Consider the following 22,896-nt stretch of genomic DNA (forward strand, 5'->3'; position numbering starts at 1 on the left):
GCCGAGGGCTGAAATGGGAGCAAAGCGATGGAAAGCGAGCCGCAAAACATAGCTTCACTGATCACTCCCAGGTATCATCCATCAGTGTATACAGATTAGCGATATTCGCCGTCGTCTGGATGCTCTCTCTCTCTGTGGATGCTGGCATTTTGCTGTCGTCAAATTCCTTTTTTTTTTTTTTTTTTTTTTTTTTTTTTTTTTCCCATTCGGCAGATGTGGGCTGCGAGAAGAAGAATAAGGCCTGTTCGGTGGGTGAAGGAATAATAATCAGTGATCATGGGCAGCGAATCAGTGTTCACAGTCTCCATCTCCTCGTGGATGAGTCTCCTGGACTATTTTCACCTGTTATGGATCATGTGTCATGTCAGATGAAATGCAATGTGAGATGCATGTTGAATTTTGCACCTGAAATCCACTGAAAAAAATAAGGAACGCCAGCTACCAGTAGTACACCTAAAAGGAAAAAAAACCCCACCAGAGCTGGTTGTCTTTCCTCACCAGGATACAGCTAACCTGACCTGCTGGATGTCAGATGAACCATGTCAAGTTCTCAGGAGCCCAGTATGGGCACAAATCTCACTGGCGTCACCGCCTCCGGTCGGGACCCGGTGTGGTCCTCCACAGTGAACAGCGTGGTGAAGATGGTGCTCATCTCTCTGATTGTGTGCGTGTCCTTGTTTGGGAACGTGGTTGTCCTGCTGGTGTTCCAGAGGAAGCCTCAGCTCCTTCACGTAGCCAACCGCTTCGTCCTCAACCTCCTCCTGGCCGACCTTCTCCAGACCGTGCTGGTTATGCCCTTTGCCATCGCGGCCACCGTGCCGGGTGTGTGGCCCCTGGATGCCCGACTGTGCCAGGCCCTGGTGGTGCTCATGCACCTCTTCGCCTTCGCTGGGGTCAACACCATTATAGTTGTGTCTGTGGATCGTTACCTGGCCATCATCCACCCTCTGTCTTACCCCACCCGCATGACCCCTCACCTGGGCACCAACCTGATCATCTGTACGTGGGTGCTCAGCTTCCTGCAGAGCACACCTCCCCTGTATGGCTGGGGGGCCATTGACTTTGACCGTCGCCACAATGTCTGCTCAGTGGTGTGGTCCTCCAGCCTGTCCTACTCCGCTGTGGTGTCCACCTTTTCCTTCTGGCTGCCTGTGCTCATCATGCTCGGATGCTACTGGATGGTGTTCAGAGCAGCACGGAGGCAGAACGCTCTGGTGCACCCAATACAGACGCAATCTTACTCCCAGCCCTGCCCACAGGACTTCCAGGCACCCGGGAGTCCGCAGCGGCAGCCCCAACCCCAGCAGGCCAGCTCACCTGAAGGCCCCTACTCAGCCAGACGGTACCCCGTCCGAGTCAGACACAGACGTTTCCACTACCAGTGCAAGGCAGCTCGGGTAGTTTTTGTGATCATGGCTTCATATATCTTCAGCATGGGCCCTTACAGCATCCTCAACACGATATCTATGAGCACCAGAGCAGCTGTACCCCTATGGTTATCCTCCCTTGCCCTGGTGCTCTTCTTTCTACAGTGCTGCCTCCACCCCTACATTTACGGCTACATGCACCGTAGCGTGAGGAAGGAGTTCCTGGCTTTACTCTGCGGGCTCTTCTGCAAGCAGGGCCGCCCCAACCAGAGCTCCGCAGTGGAGAGCTGTTTCACCACGACCGAGGGCCGCTCCGGTGCTCCCCATCACCTGCCCAGCCTGGCTGCTCGAGTCTTCCCTCTGCGGACCTGGGAAGAGTGCACGACGTCCTCTTCTCCCACTTTCGAGAGGAAGTCGAGGGACAGCCGCAAAGAAACCACCTCCACCAGCGTCAGCTCCGAGAGGGAGCTCACGGTCCACAGCAAGCAAAGCTCATAAGCCGCCCTCCAGCATTCATTGGACGGACCATGTTTGTTTTTACTTGAAGAGTTTGTCACGCGTTGTGTTCATGCATAAGGTCTAGACAACAGGATTGGTAATTCTCTATTTGCTGGCATCAGGAACAGTGGAGCCTGATCATGAACATTTGAAGAGTTCATCTGCAAAAACAGATAACTCAATTTCATTTTATTTTTTTTTAGATTTTCTTATTTTGTTGTTTGCTTAAGATAATATCAATCAAACTGAAGTTGAGTGTATTTGACTCAGTAGAAATGACGTGACAAAGACAGAGATAATTGAAGTTTGATTGATATTGTCTCAGTAGACGATGGAAAAGTGGGTTTTCTGAAGTTTTGTGAACCTGTTACCTGTTTTTGCAAATTAACTCTTCATTGAGATCTTTTCATAGTTTTTCATAAGATAAAAGATTGATGTTACATCACATGTCATTGCTGCATTATGAATGTGCAAAAGAACTGGCTGTGGCCACGTGTTTGTTAAATGTAAAAGCAGTTCTAAGATTTACTACATGGGCCACATGAGTCGGACTGTGTGCATATATTTTAAATATATTCAACATTGTGCTACTGTTATTAAAAATCAAAATGTTATTCAATCAGCCTAAACCTGGACTTGCCATGTCATGGCAGAAACTGCTGTGATGTTCTGACTAGAGCTGCAACGATTGATCAAGTATTACATGAATGCCTAGCTTTTTTGATAATAATGTGAGCAATTTTTTGAGGGAAAAAATGGAATATTTTGTGATTTATTTACTCCTCTACGATGGTTAATTGAATATATTTGGGTGGTAGACCAAAGAAGACATTTGAGGACATTTTCTCAATATCCTGACACTCGACAGAGTAAACAACTGGTCGACTAATCAAGAAAATAATCGACAGTGAAAATATCAGTCCTGACCACTTTGGTCTAATTATGGGCCTTAAATGTCTCCGATAAGAGTATTAACCTGCAGCGGGCCTATCTGCACAACTCTTCAATCTCCTTTAAACTTTCTGTGTGTTACGTTCTCTTTGATCCTGCTGGAGGAGGCAAAATGTTCCGTCCTTGTGTGCAGGCAAGCTTCATTTATGAACTCAGGGTATTGCTTGTAGAAACATTTGTAGTGCCCACCTCCGTTTCTTGAATCTTGTTGAGTAAGTGAATATATGTACGTTTCTGTTCCTGTCGCAGTAACTCTTCTTAGTGTCAAAGCGCCTTTTGAACAACTAAGTAGAAAAGTGATTCATTGTGCCTGTCGTTTACTGAACACACAAGTGTTGGTGACTCCCATGTTCTCTGATGGGAGGCCACACACACACACACACAAACATTTGTCTTAGTCCTTCGTTTCCTTTAGCTAAAGTTTAACTGATGTGGAGATTTTGCTTCCTACTTCAGTGTGCCACTGTATATTTGGACTCCGTATTTGCTGCCTTTGTAATGTCAGCCTGTCTTTGAGACAAGTAGAGTATTTCTGTTGGAGAGCCACAGTGCGTAGAGAGCAGGGTGTGATAAAAATATAACTCCATTGGACTCTTTGCACCAGCTATTTAACGTAGGCCGCATGCCGCAAGATCTTATGTAAGAGATTTAATATATTCTACTGGCCACATGTAGATTTGTAAAGATACCTCCTGATATAGTATTTTATATTGGATTAACCTGTCTGCTTACAGCCGCGGAGGGGATGCGTACTTATGTAAGCATTGTATGCTCGCTGTGACTCATCTCTGAGGGAGGCGATTCAGCAGGTTGAAAGGAAATCATGGGTGCATCACAACATTATGTGGATTATTTGAAAAGTGTGTTATGTCTGTTTTTATAACTTTTGGTAAGGAGAAAAAAAAAAAAAAAACGTTTGGCAGACTAAGCCAGGGTGCTCATGGTGTACTCTTCTTCTTCTTCTTCTTCTTCTTATCGTTGTTAATATTATTATTGCTATTAGACTGTGATAGTTTTTGGGACCCGTCGTGGATTCGAACGTTGGTTTATTCAACAGGTCACTGGACAAATCCAAACTACAGTGTTATAGTTGACAATCAAACTTGCATAATAAGTTTGTCAGAGGCTCTGTGAAGGACAGTGTGTGTTACAGTATATCAGCAAATAAGAGAAAATAATGTTTTAAAGTCCTTTATAACTACATATTTTTGTGATTTCTATTGTGCTTTTGTATTATTTCTGGTATCACTACTCGACATCAAACACTGTCTGTTGTTTAATAAAAGTAAATTATATGTAACGTGTGCAAAAGTGTGACTTCATAACCAAAACGGGTAACTTTAGATACAAGAAAAAAAACATGGAGGCTGTGGTGTCAGCTCTTGGCACAAACATAGGAATACATTTCAAAAACTGGGAATAAAAAAATGGAAAAATGAGATATATATCAGACATGAGAAATTTTTTTTTAAAGAGCATGGCCACACAGCTCTTTAAACTCACATCATACCAACTGGAGCACACTAAGACCCTAGGAGTGCATATATTTTTACATATATTAAAATACCAGTGTATTTAGGTCCTGGGGGAAAAGCACCCTTTCCAGCCAATTTTGTTATTGTGCTTGTGTCTGACACAGATCCTAATTTAAAAGTATCACATCATCAGAGCAGGTAGTGGGACACAGATTTCCTCCTATGTTCTGTCTACATCCCAGAAATATATTCTTTAAAAAAAATAAAAAATGACACCCAAAGTCAGAAACGCAATACATAACTTCATGATGAAATGTTTTATCAAGTTCGATGTTTGTGTTCTATTAAAAGAGACAAGACTAAAATAGTGCATGATGAATCCGAAGCAAGAAGCACAAATGCGACTATATTTTGAGAAAGCATAGCGAAGGGAGTGCAAGGGGAAAGATTTGAAGCAGTTTGCTGTTTCTCAGAGCTCTTAGATGTGTTCGCTGCAATATATCTAGCACGTATCTTCATTAAAACAGTTTTGGATGGCATTAGTATTGGATTTTTAGGCAACAGTGGCAAGCAGAACAAGACTGACCAGATTTGGGACTGCTAAATGCTTTGACACATACAAATGTAACCCCAACAATGTTTACTCAAAACAAAATGATAGCAGATCTAAAACGTCTTTAAAGATGCTTTCAGGTAGTGGTGTGGATTGTACTTGGGATTAAAAAAACTGATCTATTTTTGTTTGACGCAAAATCTTTTTTTTTTTTTCCCCCACATGAAACTAATTGCATAACTAATGTTTTGAGGACTATTTAGTTGACATTTTTGCAATTATGTTTGTTTCTAACAGGAGTATATTGATGCAGATGTTCTATCCCTTGTATCTTAAATATATTGTTTGGCTGAGGGAGGGTTAAAAAGCCTGCAAAATATGAAGAAAAAAATCACACTTTAACAAAAGCTAAAGTTTTATAATTTAAGGTTTTGAGAATCTGTGCTTCAGAAAATCATTCCTCATCTTTAAAGGTCAGTGCATGATCTGGGTTTGCAGAAGGCTAAGGATTATTTTAGACAGATACGGTCTAGAATATTTCCCTACACTACATCTGTCAGAATGTAATCGTCCAGTGTCAGAGGATTCTTGCAATTACTGTATCCTCATCATTAAAAGAGCATCTTCCACAACTATGCTCCCTTTGGTTTGTGTCCAGTCAAGACAAATCAAACGTATATGTTGAACTCTCAATTCTATGGCCTCAAAATCTGACAAAGTGAGGAATGTGGTTGGTCATGGGGAACAAAATATTATGCGTCCTAGTTGCTCAAAGACAAAAACGTGGCCTTTGCTTTGAATTAAGTGCATTTATTTGTAAAAATGTTATCACCTTGGGTGATGACCCCGCACTGCTTGAAGCAAAAGGCAGCAGTGTTTTATGTAGTTAACAGTTCAGCAAACGACTAAAGTCTACAAGGGTGCGTCTTACTTACCGTAAATCAGTAAAATCATTCACTGCATAATAATTAACTAAGTGACATTCCCTCACGTGGCCAAACAAGTCAGGCATGTCATCGGGAGACTATCCTTAATGTGCGACACACTGTGGCTGTAGCATATAGTCCTATGATACACATGTGCTTCTGAAACAAGCGTACCCTCTGATTCTATGCAACCTTAGATGTAATCATTAAATTCAAGAAAATGGACATGTATCATAGCAATGTCAGTGTTTTATATAATTTCTGAACTACAATACAGGCTGATATTTAAGGAATTATAGCCCCATTTTTACCTTGAAAACAAAAAAAAAAGAAAAAAAGAGTAAAACTCCTAAGGAAGATTTTGTTATGGTGACAATCTTTAAGTAGCATTCTCTCGCTCTCTCTCTCTCTCTCTATACAGTATATGTACACACATTTTTTTCATCATTACAGAACAGGTAATGAAAAACAAAACATTTAGCCATAAGGGAATAGAAAAGCAAAATACAGAACATTTTACTTTTTTAGAAAATTAAAGTAAAAACATTCCAGCAAACAAACTGCTCACTATGACAACTAGACCATTGGAACCCACACTGATTTTCAAGGCGCCATTCAAAATATTACTGGTCAACAGTGAACACAAAATTATATATATTTTTAAAAAAGAAAATAGCAACAGAAGTTTAAAGCACAAAAGAGGACGGGCTCTGCTGTTCAGGTTTGTTTCTATGATACATGATGTTTTCAGTTCAGGTCCGATCAGACCACTTTATCGCATAGCCAGCACAGAGGAGGCCAGTACTGTGGCAGCAGGGAGTCGTTCCTTCCCCTCGTCCTCTAGTCCACTTTGACCACACTGTAGATCTTATTTACAAACCAGAAGCAAGCGAAGAAGCCAATTGTACCTGGGATAAAACACAGATTTAGAAAATTGTTTAACAAACATTATTTCAAAATCTTGCCACACAAATGTCACATCTAGAGCATGCAACTATATAAAAACAAACAACAACAAAAAATAGATGGGATGGGCTGCCTTTGTAAAACTGGAGCTTGATTTTAAACAGGATACTGGACATTATTGAATAAACTGCAAAATAAAAGAAAGGCTGCAAAGTTCTGGAACATAGATACAAAAAAAAAAAAGAAGTGTGAGCCGGTTGGCGTCGCTACACGACCAAATTCCATTTACTAAAAGCTTAAAAAATGAATTTTGACAGGGCTGGGACTGCAATCTTCAAGAAACACCAGCACAAGCACTTCGATTTGTCAAGCAAAGCGCATATTTGCCTGAGCTTTGCAGTGTTGATAAGCCAGACTGATCAAAATCCCGGATCAATTCATCGGGGTATAAAAGTCCTATCTGACTGCTCAATGGGGGCCACGCAGCAGAATCCCGAATTAGGTTGTGATCAAAGTTGGGATGAGGTGAAAAAGACAGACAACTAAATAAAAACTTAAGAAAGGCAAATGTAAGAGATTAGGATTATTTAGATCAAAACCGGAAGCAAGGAGGGAAACTGATAATCTTTTCCTTGAATCCTTGGATTACTTCTTGGTGATAATCTTTTGACATTTCATCCCCCTGCTACTTACGGCTCTGTCTTAAGATATTGTCAAACAGCACTGCAGTGACAAGCAGGGCTACGGACTAACTTTTATCTGGCCTAATGACAGTATAACACCGGGATGTACGTCATCATCTGACATCATGGTGTGCCGTATATTTCTGGGCGACACATAGACTAGGCTTGTATTTGCCTGTTATCTGGTACTTAATATTATCCTCTTTGCACACACGCCCTCTAGTCTCATTTGAATCGATGTGCAAGGAAGCTCAACAGGGCCAGAGAGAGCTGTTAGGATGTCATCATGTGTCAATCTTTGTCTCTTTTTATACAGATATGCGCAACTGGAAGATGGACAGCTGACTTTTTAATGCATTTCTGTTTAATAACTGCATTAACAAAAATGGTCAGCAACTCAGAGTGCATATAGACTTAGTATAATCCAAGACAAGGAAATGTGCAGGCTGTACCTTTTCATCTAAAGGAAAAACAAAAAGAGGATAAAACTCTGCTCCGGTTTGTCAAACAGCAAACCACAGACAACAAAAATTGATCAAATAAGTCTGCAGAAATCGATCTGACCACAACTGACTGAACACTCTGCTCTTCTTTCTCAAAGTCTTCTAAGTGTTAAACAAATACTATGGTTCATAGAGGCCCTTTGCAAATAAATGCTCTGTAAATTCATTTGACGGAGTGCTCCCGTGCAGTCAGTATAGAGATAAAAAGGTCATGCCTTGGGTTTCAGTAAAACGACAAGCAAACAAATGTTGTGCAACAGTGTGACCAACTTCCTGGTACTTTTTTCATATGAACAGGATCCTGAATCCTCTTACTACGGTTACACTTTTGTTAGGTGGCACTTTAAAAACTGAATAAACAGTGTGAGCCACATTTACAAACTACACACCCCGCTCTGCCTCTGAGGAACAGTAAGTTATTACTGTCTCTTTACTGCTCATTAAAAAAATGAGAATGCTTTGCAGCTGTTTTTCAGATCAAGGATAATTATGGGCATTAATAATCCCTTATGACTGTATCATAACTAGGCTCTCAAACAAAAAGGAGATGATCACAATTTGATACACTGTGGCTAGTAAATAGGCTGATTTGTCACATTAACTGTGGAACTCACCTGTGAAGAGGAAGAAGATGAGGACCATAATCATAGTGTATCCAAAGTAGAGTATGGTACTGGCCGCTCCAATTATTTGCAGTTTCGAGAAGAAGTAATGCACGGCATAGATGAACAAGTAGACTGCTGTGAAGCCGCTGGTCAGGAAGGAACGCCACCACCAGTGGTAGTCCTTTACACACAGGACAAAAGATGTCAAGTTAGGATCAAGTAAAAAGAAAATGTCAGCTGAATGTCTGGCTTAGACAAGAAATAACGTTTGGCAAGTTAGGCAACATTCTGGACTGAACATTCAGGTACCTCAGCACATAGGTGGAAGTAGCACAGCAGAATTGTTGCCTCGGAGCAGGTGATGAGCAGAATAATGAAAACCAGAAACAGGAAGCCAAACATGTAGTACATCTGATGAGACCTGATATGGAAACAATTCAGATTTTTGGGTGTGAGGCAACATGCAGCCATTTCCTTCTTTAATGTAAAGGCTGCACAACAGGAATTGCAGGCCAGTTAACAAAGACAGCATTCCTGTCCTCTTACCAAATGCTGTTGAGAATGAAGAAAAGCTGGATGAAGATGCAGCCAAAGGGCAGGATTCCACCCATTACTATACCAGGGATAGGTTTAGTAAAGAAGGATTGCTCAGGAATTTGGCGAGGGATTTGGTTTGTTCGCACTGGTTGCTCGATTGCCTGCACAGGAGCAAATATAGATATCAAATGATGAATTCTTAAATACACAAATATTCCATCTACAGTTGTTTGTGAAGTGAGGCAAATGAATAAATTACAAGGTCTAACTTACAGGTTTCTTGAATCCAAAGTAGGCACCAACAAAGGTGAGGGGCACAGAGATTCCAAACCACAGGGCCAAAATGGCCACCAGAGTGCCAAAGGGGATTGCTGCTGAGGAGCCCTCCACCCAAAGGATCAGGTTCATTAGGAAGAAGTCTGCAAACACAATGCTAAAGAAGACAGGTGGACAGTGACACAGACAAACACAATACATGTGAGTAGGATGACAGCAGTGTGCAAAGCTAAACACAAGGCATATGTGAAACTCCAGCAATCAAGAGCAAAAACGAAATACAAATATGACACAAATGAGCAGCAGCTAACCAGTGTGGCAAGTGAACATACCCTGGGCACAACAGTGCTGTCAGCAAGACGTTTGTCTTCCACTTTTCACCTCCAAAAGCTGAGAACAGAAACAGACAAGAATGAGATCATGGTAAGAGCGATCACACTGACTGCAACACCATCTGTGTTGACTCTTATGAGTGTAACTCGCGATAAAGTTATTACTGGACTCTTACTTTTGTAGAGACGTGCAGACACATAGCCAGCGGGAGTTCCCAGCAGAACCCACAGTACCACAGCACATGTCATGAGAGCCCCTCTGTTGGCAGGTGACAGGAAACCCAAACAGGCCAGGACTACAGTGACAAACAGTCGTCAGTGCACTTTTTCAGTTGTATAGTACCAACACAAAACCAGCTTTAAATGCTACTCCTATCTGCTGCATAACTTCCAACTATACAGGTGAAGGTTGGATTGACAGTGTCTTTATAAGTCTTCTTAGTGGATATCACCGGACATGTTTTCCAGAGGCTCCTGCAAAAGGATCCTTAACCATGTTCTAAATTCTTGGAAATATTTTGACTTGAATTGTTCTACTGCCTCAGTGGAAAACAGAGATTTTAGCAAAATGAGGCTGCAAAGGAAAGTTTTTTAGAGGTATGTGTTGTGGGGCAACAAGCTGACCTGAACTTTAACCTGTATTATCTTAAAAGTTGCACATCCACAGTTTTTTTTATATTGAATTTCCCTTCTGGGGTAAATAAAGTATTTTTCATTTTCATTTCATTCATCCATTTTCACATGCACAACACTTTAATGTTCAATATTCTGAACTGATTGATGTAAACTGAATATCAAGTTAATGACAATTAAGTGTTTGGTACTACTGGCAGTATTATATTGTATAACCTCATATAAATTAGTACTTACAGAGAGTGATGAATGTCATGATGAAGATCTGTGTGCCCTGTCCGAGAAACACGGAAAGCAACATCCCTTTCCTGGGGGGACGGAAAACATCACCATGCACCTGCTTCCACCCCGACTCTTCCTGTGCGTCCTCCTGTGATGGGAAGCAGACAGCAATACAATCAAGGAAGTAGTTAACATTTGCAAGTGGTAGAAGTTAATGGTTTACCAACCACCAATCAGTGAGTGCTACCTCACAATCTGACACCTGTTAGCAAAGCAAAATGAGGTGAAGACTGAGAAACCTTCTTTTACCAAAAGATGTAAAATTTGGTGTGGAAAAGCTCCTCGGTCAATTCTTAAGTATGAACCCTTGTCCTGGAAATCTGTGGTTTCTGAAGGTATTAAACTTCTAGTTATAAAAATAAGTATCCACACCACATTTTACATTTTGCCACAATCACACACCCAAATACCTGATTTTATTACCACAAGTTTGATTCAAAACAGCTTTTAACAAGCTTACATAGGGAAGAGAGAATTTTTCCTTGGTCGATGGAATCTTTATCAAGTCTGCCTGTGAAATGTGACAACATATTTATAACTTTGGGTGCTGGGTGGTATTTCACACTGCAAAATTAAAGCATTAGCCATATAACCATGATGAAGATGACCAGTAAACACATCCTGTTATTGCCAACTGAAAATCTGAACCTCCATTACTTGTGACGTCAGTGCTTCAGGCAAAATCAAATCATTTATTCATTGGGGGACTCAGAAATACTCACAACCACAGACATTAAGTGACATTTCAAGGCCCACCCAATAACATAAACTCAATAATGTATGAGCTTCTGTCTGAAAATAAGACTGCTTCTAAAATTATTATGAAGGTGTTGGCTTGGACAAATGATTTTTTTTTTAAACAAAATTGGGATACTCAGAATAGTTCATTTGAACAAATTAATTATGTTGCCCTGCTGTGCACAAAAAACACAATAACCAATTATATCAAAATTAAACCTGTTTAAGTATAATAAGGGTAACTCTAACAACTTCACTTCACATGTATGCTTGTGCTTCATATTTACACATCTGGATCAGGTTCACAATGACTTTACCTGGTCCACTTGGTTGTATCTGGCAATGTCCTTGTGCAGGGTTCTCAGCATGATCATGGCAACCATACCAGACAGGAAGAGAACAATGACCAGGGAGTTCATGATACTGGAAAAAAACACAAAAGACACATAACTAACACCAACTTACGAGCATCAAGAACCAGGCAGTTTTAGGGAGAGCAATTCTGTGGTGCACAATGTAAAAAAAAAAAAACATCTCCAGACCTGAACCATTGGATGTTGGTATGAGGCATGGAGACCAGGATGTAGTCCCACCGAGAAGCCCACTTGATAGAATTGTCTTGCTGTAAAACAAATTATATATTGCACTGTAACATAGCAAGTAGTGTAAAATTTGTCTTACAATATTGTTTGTATAGTTTGACAGCCTACCTCAAATGTGACAGAGTAGGTGTAGACGACTGACACGTCATTCTCAAACTCTCCAGGGATCTCCATTGGACTACTGGTTTCGCAATTTGGTGTGTTCTCATCGACTTGTTTGAAACTGCCATGCACAAAACACAAAACATCTTCATGTCAGATTATTTTTGAACCTCACATTGATTTGGAATGACCAGTTGTCATGTAGTCGCAGTGTGTTGAAGCAGATGAGCAAAATATGGTGGCATCGCATCCATCTGCCATCTCGGCATCATTTCACCTCTTTGGCTCCAGAGTGGCAGCAACCAGTCGAGCTCCCCTCCATCCTTCTGATGCTCCGCTGTGGTAAGTGATCTTGATTTCTACGTGGTTGAAGACGTAAAATGTGTTCTTCTTGTTGAACTCAGCCTGAAGAATAAATATGATTAGAAAGATTATTCAAAGTGACTTTAAACATCACTGTCAACCTTATTACATAAACTAGACAGAATAATGTGAGTTTCTCTGACACTCTTCAACACATTTAAAGACACTGGGTAACTGGGAATGTACCCATATACAATTTTAAGGCTTTACATACCTCACAAATGCAAAAATATATATATATATAAATATATATATTTCTTAAAGTTGACAGGCAGATGTTCTCTAATACCAATATTTAGAGAAATACATTGATTTATTGTAAACTTGTCTGTAATAACCTTGATTATGTTTACAGTATATGACTGACAAGACATTATGTCCTTACTGAAAAGCATGTAGGCTGCAAAAACTTTAATTCATAATAACCTAAAACACCTGACTGAAAAACTAGCTAACAGCCTTTAGTTATCTTTCACCAGTTGCTCTGTCCTCCTTCGTGTCACAGTGACAGAAAGAGACAAGCTGCTCGGCAGGTATTGCTGGTTAAGCAAGCATAGTTCATGTCAGTCTCAAGGTCGAATTGAACATCGACAGATCTGAAGATAATGGTCCATTAGATTCAACCATAGTTTGAAAGGTGTCTACACACTCTTACAATGAATGCAATGGTAACTGTACATAGCCTGCTCATAACAATTCAACACAAGCCTCACAACCTGTTATGCAAAAACGTGTTATGTCAAGCAAAACACAAATCCAAAGACAGAAGTCACAACTCACATTGATAACACAGGCATCTTTAGCTCTTCCATCCGATGTTACAAGACAGCCGATAGGAAAGCCTGGGTTGCAGTACTTCTGGCCATCTTCCACATCATAGCACCATGTCACTGGCATGTTGTCAATGATCCTGAAATAACAATTGGTTAATCTCCGCAAATCTCTTGGTAAATCGTCTGCATTCAGGTCTGTTTGCGGGCATTTTTTCTTACTCATACCTCATTCAAAGTACAATACTACAATGAACCCACGTGTGGAGAAATAGAAAAGAGTGGAGTAAATCTTCCACTAACCAGTGGTGTTGATAGTTCAGCTGCATTCCCATCTTGAGAAAATCCAGTTTGGCTATGTCCTCCTGGTTGCCTTTCTTGTAGGTCTTTGTGCACACTTTACTGCATTTGACATCTTGTTTAAAGTTGAACTGTAAAAAGGAGAGGCAGGTCATGCTATATCGAGTGAGTCCACTGAACAAACAAAGCTGATGTGGCCATTATAACCAACGCACAGGCTCAGATTTTCTGAAAATTCCTACCTTGTATGGTGAAGATTCAATTCGTTCACCAAACAGCACCTGTCCAAGGTTCTCAGATGGCCTCATTTCCTTTGCATCTTTGCAAAAGTCGAACCTTTAACACATTTTTTTTTACATTGTCACACACAATGACAGCATACTGAGCTTGAAAACACATAGGCAGACATTGCAAAAATGGCACCAAAACGAAACTAAATGTACTTACACATCATACTCGTAAGGCAGAACTGACTCCACGGAGTCCAAACGATTGACAAACAGCTGAATGACAGACTGCAAAGAAGAAGAAACAGTGGGTCTTTCAGTCCACGTTTTTTTTTTTTAATATGTCAAAGCTGCCTCACAAGCCAGTCGGCGGGCTGCAATCAGCGGTTACAGGTCAAAAGCTGACAGGCTGCTCGTGTTTCTTGCCCAGTCATGCAACTGATGTAAAAAAGGGAGAAAGTGACTTAGTCGTAACTAAACACTAGGCTGTAGCAGATCATAAGGCTGGACTCAGTTATATCTCCACGGGTTATTTGATCTGTCATCCCAACTTACCTGGACAGCGCCAGGTAACGTCAGCAGTCCGGAGTAGTACAATGGAGGCTATTCTCTGTCATCACTCACTATGAGCCTCAGGGTTAATGTGCTAAGTGTTCTGGTAGGCGGGTGAAATATTTAAACCCAACAGGAAATATATATATTATATTTATGTAGTCCCTTGGAAATGGCTGCGAGAGCCAACGAAAACAAGCTGCGATGTATCAGAACATTATGCCAGTGCCCGGGTTCCAGGCAATAGCCGGGGCCTAGGAGAGGACCGCCTAGCTAGCAAGACTCAGGAAGCGAACAGGCTGCTGCTAACATGCAAATTCAATTTCCAGCACAAAAACCAACAACGTTAGATAAGAACTGTGAGTCTGACGAATATACTGTACCTGGCAATCATCAGCACCGTTGCCGTCTTCACAAAAACTCACTGGGGCTAAACCCGGAAGATAAAACGCCGAGCACGAGCAGAAATATGAGACAAGCGAACAAACCAGCACCGCACCGAGATGTATCCGCCGCTTCATTTTTGTCGCGGACACGGTTCCTCGAAGTTTCGGTGAACTAGTGCAAAGGACAGAGCTCCTTGTTGTTGCGGGGAAGGTGCTGTTTGCTAGCTGTGTGGTGGTTAGCTGGGCGCTAGGTCTCTGTTCGGGAAGCAGAGACTGAGCTGGACTGCCTGAGCCACCAGCACGTCGTTGACGTCGGTGACGTACACCTCGATCACAAGACTTCCCTTTCAAAATAAATGCGTGTTATATGTAATCTGCTTTGTATGGACGATTTATGTATTTGCAAGTGGTAACATACATTTTGTAGGAATATTTTTGCAAAGATTTAAATTATTAACACCAATATAAAATGATATTACACATCCAAAGTGTGTGCGTACATCGCCGGCCGTTTTACTCTGACAGGAGAGATTTCGGTAAATCGTTAGTGACACGGTGGAACAGTGACGCTGTTAACTGACACCTCAGTCAACATTCCTGTTTCTTTACAAGAGCATTTCCCCTGAATCCTGTACTCAATTAAGATAAGAGTAGGAGTAAAGCAATAAATCAAATCAAGTTTTATTTTTCGGCACGTTTTAAACGACCTGAGTTGACCAAAGTGCTGAACTAGTTATCAGAAGAACCGGGCAGCTCATAATATGCGTAGGAAGCGAAAAGGGAGAAGAAAATCAATCTGGAAAGCAAAATATATCAGTATAAAAATACTAAGATTGCTCTACTACATATAGGATAATCCTGTGAATTGAACATTTAGAGAAATTTGTGCAAGTCACAACTGTCAGACAAGTAGGACAGTATGAATTTATAGAAGCACTCAGGCTACAGATCACACCCTGGTTCATATGTGCTCAAAAATGTACAGGGAGCTGATATTAAACAACAACAGCAGCATTTGTTAGTCAAACCATACTGTGCATGCCATGAGCATAATTGGGCTAATGAATTAGAAAGCATGAACAATTAAACTGCATTTATTCAAAACTGCAGCGTTTGTTTTTTGATAACTGCCCTGCTTGGAAGTGTGGTTTTGATTTGAAATGGATTCAGTCCTAGCAGTTAAAAAGTTTTCCCTTTACATAAGAAGGCAAATTCAGGCAGGGCTATGCAAAAGTGTTCTTTCCCGTCAACTGGTCTATGGTGCTGTAAGAGCCTCATGAATGTGTCCCGTGAATGCATATGTTCATTTGGCTGAATGTTGAGAGAAGCCACAGTCAGGCGACCACACACAGGTGAAGGAATTGTTTTCTGAATTGTAAATGAACAAAGTCCAATAAAGCCATTCCTGGTGATTTGTGTGATTGTTTCTTTTCAAAACAGTAAAGCGTCACTACATCTCAAATCATCAGAGGCCTTCTGCTCGATCACGTCTCATTTTCTTGAAACTTTTTCTTATCAGAAACTATGGATATTTAAAATAGTATCTGTGAAAGTATAGCTTGGTATATCTAATGCTTTGCAAGATAATATCTGCTTGCCAAACCACTGCAATTGAAATGTACACATTAAAATATAAGGCTACATTTGAAAGACAAAACTATTAAAGCGAAAAGCCTGAAATTGTCATCACGTCATTGATTCTGAATCAGCAACACTGGTTGACAAGCAGATCAAAGAGTTTCTGATTGTGGGTGAATTGAAATGTGAAAAAATGTGAGGCCACCATGAACAGTCCCATTTTTGAGCTCACATCAACAAGAAACTTGACAATGCAGAAGACAACGAGTGATTTTCTTCTGAACCATGTTTAGTTGCTTTTGACAATAACACAAAAAATACAAAATGAAACATATAGAATACTTCTTTTAAAAGGGAAACACCTGGCCACTATTTTTTTTTTTAAAGTTATTTTTAGCTGAAATTCCAAAACTGTTTGAACAGGTTTGACAAGCTGCACCTCAAAAACAAAAATGTTGTGGATGGAGCTTCAAAGAGATTCTCCAAATATAACTGAGAGAGTATATATATATTTGTATTCTTTTGAAAGCAACTTGTCTTCAGGGATCAATAAGGTATTTGTGATTCTGATTCCTTTTTTTGAAGAAACTGAGTGAACCTTATCTATTATAGTTATTGAATTGTTGTACTTATTATAAGAGTTACTTGGAGGTAAACTCTTCAGCAGTTACTGTAAATATAGCATTTAACTTTCTGCACAGTCTAGTTTGTGACATTGGATTTGAAGGCAAAGTTTGTTCCCAATGAAACACAAAGCAAGACCATCCATTATTAGTACTGAAAAACTGACTGATTATTTGATTTCTTTAAAGAAAACAATCTTTAATTTTCACCGTTTCAATAATGTCTCAATATTATTTCAAGGAGATACATGTTTTGAATTTGTTCCTACCACTTGTGCTGGTGGAGCAGCCGTGGTTCTCGTTCTGGACACTAGGTGGCAGCGCTGCGCCCGGAGCCGTCTGCTCTGCCGGCGCCGGACGTGAAGAAGAATAGGGAGCAGGAAGAGAGAAGAGCCGTTGCTCACCATCAATGCAGCATTCATTAACCCGCCGTGTTAGCGCTGGTTGGTAGCAGCTAGCTGCGTGCTTGCATGCTTGATTTAAATTGAACTTTATTTTTTTTTTTTATGTTTTTTGAAAGTAGCATATCGGCGCTTGCCCTTTATTAGTCGCTGGAATACTTGCTAGCTATCAAGTTACTCGCTAAAACCTCTGGCTCGTTTATCGCCATTTTGCGCATTCAACAGCCCAAGACTTTCGCCAGCACCAAGGTAAGCACCACAGAAATATGTGATGGAAAAATACAGTATTTTTTAACCTGTGTTATGCTTAGATTTACAATAACGGTAAACAACCCTGCTTTGTGGCAGCTAGCGGATTGTGCAGCATGGCAGAAGCAGACCGACCAGGGAAGCTCTTTATCGGTGGACTGAACACAGAGACCACCGAGAAGGCCTTGGAGCAGTACTTCAGCAAATATGGCAGGATTGTCGAAGGTGCGAATGACTTTTGGTCGTATAATTCTTTGTTCATGTCGCCTAAAGCTCATTTCGAAATCTGTCCAGGTTTTATTAATTGGCGCGTTTTTCAGTGGATCCCAAATATGTGGCCTCGCTTGGCTGTGGGCGTAAAAGCTAAGGTTCCTTTTACGATCAGGCTAATTTTGGAATGTGTTTTTCTAAAACTATGAATATTTTTGTATTTAAGACGGATTTTTCTCACAAAATCTAAATCATTTTAATCTTAAACAAAGTGCTTAATTCTCCAGCTTTACAGTTTGTTGTTGTTTTTTCTTCCTGTTGCATAACTAGGTCAAATGTTTGTCTGTACCTGAGCCCCCCTTTTCACTTCACCTAACATTAGAACACATCTTGTTTACTACCAAAGGAGATAAGTCCTACAACAGGAAGAAGGAAATCCATTGAACTGTGAAGAAGGCACATTAAAACCAAAAGTAATACATTTTGGTTACAGCTGGAGGAGCTTTTCTTTGTTCTATTTGAACGGCAGCAACATGGTTTACTTTGATGCCTTTGTCAGATAAAATACTTTTAATCAATTGCAACACAAAGTAAATTCTTTCCTCCTTTTGCCGTATTGCAGTTCTTCTGATGAAGGACCGCGAAACAAACAAATCCAGAGGGTTTGCATTTGTTACTTTCGAAAGCCCCGCAGATGCAAAGGATGCAGCGCGTGAGATGAATGGAAAGGTGAGTGCCATCTTTAATCTGCGTTAATCTTTAAAAACAAAACTGATTAAAATCTTGATTGTAATTGAATGTCTTTGACCACAGTCTCTCGATGGCAAGCCTATCAAAGTTGAGCAAGCTACAAAGCCTCAGTTTGAGAGTGCTGGCAGACGGGGACCTCCACCCATGCACTCCCGCAGCCGTGGTCCACCCAGAGGTCCACGCGGCTCCAGAGGTGGTCCTGGTGGCATGAGGGGACCCCCATCCAGAGGTAAGTTATAGATTTTTTTTTTTTGTTCAGTTCAGTTAGTAACATAAATAAACGTTTACACTAGTAAAATACTGTCATTAAGTGTGTTTTTGTTTGAGTTCAATGTGTTAATATTTGCATTTCTTGTCTGTTAAAAGATTACTATGACAATTCGGGGGGCGTAGAGCCCTTCTTTAAAGGGATGTCATCGAGAGGCCCCCCTCCGATGAAGCGAGGGCCCCCAGTTCGTAATGGAGGACCCCCACCCAAGAGGTCCGCCCCATCTGGTCCCATGAGCAGACGTAAGTGTGACAGAATTCTGTTTGTATTGAGTTAAATATTAATGGAGCAAGAGATGTATAAATAATTTTAACAGTGACCTGCTTGGAATTTTCTATGTAGATTTAATCTCATGGTTCTTTGGTGATTAATCAGCCCCTTTGTCATTTCAGCACCCATGTCAAGGGACAGGGATCCTTATGGTCCACCTCCACCTCGCAGAGACTCCATGATGTCCAGGAGGGATGATTATTCGTCACCTAGAGATGACCATTACAGCTCAAAAGACAGGTAGGACATTTCATGTTTAGTTATACAGTAGTGTCAAAGTATTTGGACAACCTCAAGATCATGCACAATTTGTTGAGCAAAAATAAATAAGATTTGAATATTTATTTCTGACATGTCTGTACCGACTTCTATTTAATGCACAGATTGTGACAGTTAAAATAAAATTTACCTAAATACAAAACTAAACTACAACTATATAGATCTTGGGCAAAAAATGTATTTGTGAACAGAAATTTAATCTACTTTTGAAAGCAGGTTTAATTAGGTTCAGGTTAGCAAGTCCAATCATTGAACAGACCAGTATCTTGTGGTTGAAGCTTTGCATTAATTCTGCTATGTTTCACAGCTACTCCAGTCGGGATTATAATTCCAGAGATTCGAGGGACTATGGACCTCCTCCCAGAGACTACTCATACAGAGAATATTCTAACTCCAGTTCCCGAGATGATTATGGCTCAATGTCAAGAGGATACAGGTATGAGAGCGGGTTTGTACAGAAAGTTAAGATCGGATATCCCCGGTTCATCAAATAACAATTCCTCCTGATACGCAGTGACCGTGATGGTTATGGAGGAGGCCGGGAACCAAGAAGCTACATGGATCGACCAAGTGGTGGCAACTACCGAGATTCATACGATGGTTACGGTAAGATACAAGTCTATGAGTGTAGTGACAACAGATCATCACTGGCGCAAAGAAGAGCTGCACAAATAACCAACCAAATCATAGCATTGGCTGCCGCCTTGTCCACTCACAAGTCGCAGATTTTCGCCTCCACAGAGGAAACAAGATTTTTTTCTTTCCCAGACCTGCATCCAAGTTGCATATTTTCATGCTGTTAGAAGTATGGAACCATTGGCCTCTCGACTGATACCAAAACTGTAATTCAGAAGCTGTACCCAAAAATCCCAGTCCCCAATACCGCTGCATTCATCAAGAAAATCCTTGTGTGTGGCAATATGCAGAAAATAACGCAGAATATTTGATGCGCCTCAGAAAGTTTGCAACCATAAGGAACCCCCCAAAAACCCTGGAAACATCCGTTGTTCAGTAAGTGTTGCCTAGCACAGCCCTCCCTCAAGGAATAACCTCCAAAAACATGAAGACAACTCTGAAATCCTCGTCCTTACCTACTCTTGGAGCTCTTAAAGGAAAAATGGCTACTCAAATCAATGGCATGCTGAAATGGATGACACTGCCTATTTATTCCCTGTGCTTGGATACATTACCGTGCATATCGACTAAATATCCATGTTAAATTTAAGATCGATACAATGGTGAGACATTTAAACGTGTCATCCATTAAATTATTTTTTCACAGAATGAATTCTATTGGCAAAACATGAGCACTTGACGGTGCAAGAAAATGTATAAATTGAACCTTGCCAATTACCTGAACCATTGACCCTGCAGGTAACTCTCGCAGCGCCCCACCTTCACGGGGCCCCCCACCATCCTATGGTGGGAGCAGTGGAAGCAGTCGTTACGATGACTATGGCAGCAGTTCCCGGGATGGCTATGGCAGTCGTGACAGTTATCCCAGCAGTCGGAGTGACCCATATCCACCTAGCCGTGGTGAGCGAATGGGCAGGCAGGAAAGGGGCCCAGCTCCCCCTGCCGAGAGAGGCTACCCTCCTCGTGACTCGTACAGCAACTCAAGTCGTGGAGGGCCACGTGGTGGCCGCGGAGGCAATCGAGCCGATAGGGGAATGGCTCGCAGCAGATACTGAACTGGACTTGGAAGTCACATTAAAGCAAGCGTTAGTCTCCGTGCACACTTAACACGTGTTTTGGAAGAAATCTGACTACAAGACAAACTAGCCATGTCTAAATCTGTGAAATATAAAGCTTAGCTTTGAACTGTTTCTTGACTTTCCCAGTTTTTTATGTGTAAAAGTTTTTTTTTTTTTAGTATTTCTCTTGCTCATGTCACAGTACAGTTACCAAGTGAGTGTTAGTTTTTGTACATTCAGTGCTGTTGGAATCTGAAATGCCCTAAACGTATGGCTTTCCTACTCTAATAAAGCTTTTAGTTGTACCTTGACCACTGCTCATCAATTGTCAAAACAAGACCAGAGACAATAACGATTATGTTAAGTAACAACATGATCTCCTTTACAAAGCTCTCTGTAAAGCTTAGGTAAGTCTGCTCGTGCTATATAAATACTCGAGTGAGATGAGTTCATCTTTAACACAACTGTGCTTCCAACTGGACGCTGCTGTTTTCAACGTTAGGCAAATGTCACTGTCAAAATGTTCCAATGTAGTTTCCTTGGAAATGGATCCATCACCCTAGAGCCATTTGATGGCATGCAACGACAAAACCAAAGGCAACAACAAGCAAATGCAACTCGACTGATAGTCAACAGCTGGTAAGCAAAGCAAACCTCTTTGTTTCTCATCTGTAAATGAGTTTCTCATTGTCCTGTATTGCAATCTCCACTCAAGACAACTTCCTCAGGGGACAAAAGAAAGAAATGGTCAACTGAAATGAGCCTTTTTCATTGTAGTCCGTTTTCATCAGTTAAAATTGTCAGAAGTGCAGCAACATCCCAAGAAGTTTCTTCTCTTTTCAGCAATCAAAAGTTTTAACAGCCATTTTGCCAACTGAGACCTCGAAACGATGATCCTTTTTGCCCAACCAATCGTCCAACCTCAGTAAAATGATTGGCCACATTACGCTATAGGTAATGATATCTAGTGACTTTTTTTTTTCCTTTCTTGGTAAACGTCTAAAAGCCATTTTAAATTAAGAACCATTTGCTCAGTATCAAACCCTTTTCCACAAGCATGCCAATTCAAACAATGGAGACCTCTGGAAGAACACCATCGTCCTCACTGCCAAACTGGAAAACGATCACTGAAGCGAATTTGCAGTCGGACCCAGGCCTACAGCATCATTTTCAGATATTTTTATGAATACATGATTGAGAAAAGGGCCACGTGTTAACATCGTGCTCTCATTGCAGGATGAGCGTCGCCTCCAAGGCAACTGACCTTGCAACGTACCTGAAACATGTCCTCACTGAAGTGGAGGAATCAAACCGCAGCGCGTGAGTGAAGGTAATCTCGTAACGATGTACAAACTATGAGGTGTTGGCGGCACGAAATGGACAGTGTGATGGTCGATCATGATAAAGTATCATGAGAGCTTTACAAAGAAGTGTGAACTTTAGCTGCAGTTGAAATGTTGAAAATGACCACTGAGGTTATTTCATAGATTTACTTCAATTCAAATAACTTTATTTATTCCCTAGGGGCAATTCAAAAGCTCACTGACTATTTAATATGAAGACAAATGAATGATGTCTGTGTGGAACTCAACAGAAGTAATAATTAGTTTGCACTGTTTTTCAGATGCTGGTCCAGCCTTCTGCTGAGCGCCGGGTCAACCTTTCCTTCGAGCGGAACAAAGCGGGAAGAGCGGCAGCTGAGGATTTGCTCTAATTCACTTTTTTTGTGTTTTTTTTGTTTGTTTCCAATAAAGACTTTGAAAAGAGCTCCGTCGTTGTTCACTTGGTTTAATCATGAAACAAGAAAACAGTGAGCACACTTCTGCCCTGAAGCTGCACTTCTTTTCTTTAACTGGGCTTGTGGTGTCTTGTTTCCATCATTTAGCTGCAAACACGACGATTCCATCAACATGAGTTAGGTTGACATAGCAGCTGTCTGGAAGATTGTATTGAGGTTTCAGAGGCTTTCAGTGTGATTTTTTTAGTTTGCATCTTGATAAAATGTGA

At 40.9% G+C, this 22,896-nt stretch overlaps 3 protein-coding genes across 5 annotated transcripts; 2 read left to right on the forward strand and 1 right to left on the reverse strand.

Annotated features, from left to right (window-relative positions):
• The first annotated feature begins 539 nt into the window (after nt 1-539).
• gpr101 (G protein-coupled receptor 101) lies at nt 540-1,865 on the forward strand. Its single transcript, XM_008306933.1, has one exon. It carries the CDS (start codon nt 540-542, stop codon nt 1,863-1,865), a length of 1,326 nt encoding a protein of 441 aa, XP_008305155.1.
• Nucleotides 1,866-5,638: 3,773 nt separating this feature from the next.
• On the reverse strand, nt 5,639-14,866 carry tm9sf5 (transmembrane 9 superfamily protein member 5). Of its 2 annotated transcripts, XM_008306945.1 has the most exons (18): nt 14,565-14,866; nt 13,850-13,917; nt 13,645-13,738; nt 13,406-13,533; nt 13,113-13,242; nt 12,247-12,374; nt 11,976-12,090; nt 11,808-11,887; nt 11,583-11,688; nt 10,988-11,038; nt 10,483-10,615; nt 9,789-9,908; nt 9,613-9,670; nt 9,278-9,437; nt 9,014-9,165; nt 8,777-8,888; nt 8,477-8,648; nt 5,639-6,678 (listed from the first exon to the last, which is right to left on the reverse strand). In XM_008306945.1, exons 1-18 carry the CDS (start codon nt 14,700-14,702, stop codon nt 6,611-6,613), a joined length of 2,013 nt encoding a protein of 670 aa, XP_008305167.1. In that variant the 5' UTR covers nt 14,703-14,866; the 3' UTR covers nt 5,639-6,610. The 2 variants fall into 2 exon arrangements, with proteins under 2 accessions (XP_008305167.1, XP_008305172.1); XM_008306950.1 differs by lacking the exon at nt 10,988-11,038.
• A 2,285-nt stretch (nt 14,867-17,151) lies between these two features.
• On the forward strand, nt 17,152-22,656 carry rbmx (RNA binding motif protein X-linked). 2 transcript variants are annotated; one of them, XM_008306986.1, is made up of 11 exons: nt 17,152-17,418; nt 17,518-17,643; nt 18,251-18,357; nt 18,442-18,607; nt 18,745-18,888; nt 19,039-19,156; nt 19,503-19,631; nt 19,710-19,801; nt 20,570-21,528; nt 22,126-22,219; nt 22,514-22,656. In XM_008306986.1, exons 2-9 carry the CDS (start codon nt 17,535-17,537, stop codon nt 20,884-20,886), a joined length of 1,182 nt encoding a protein of 393 aa, XP_008305208.1. In that variant the 5' UTR covers nt 17,152-17,418; nt 17,518-17,534; the 3' UTR covers nt 20,887-21,528; nt 22,126-22,219; nt 22,514-22,656. The 2 variants fall into 2 exon arrangements, with proteins under 2 accessions (XP_008305208.1, XP_008305198.1); XM_008306976.1 differs by having other exon boundaries at nt 20,570-22,219.
• The last annotated feature ends 240 nt before the right edge of the window (nt 22,657-22,896 follow it).

Source organism: Stegastes partitus, unplaced genomic scaffold (genome assembly GCF_000690725.1).
Source record: "Stegastes partitus isolate 25-593 unplaced genomic scaffold, Stegastes_partitus-1.0.2 Scaffold2, whole genome shotgun sequence".
Taxonomy (NCBI): Eukaryota; Metazoa; Chordata; class Actinopteri; family Pomacentridae; genus Stegastes; species Stegastes partitus.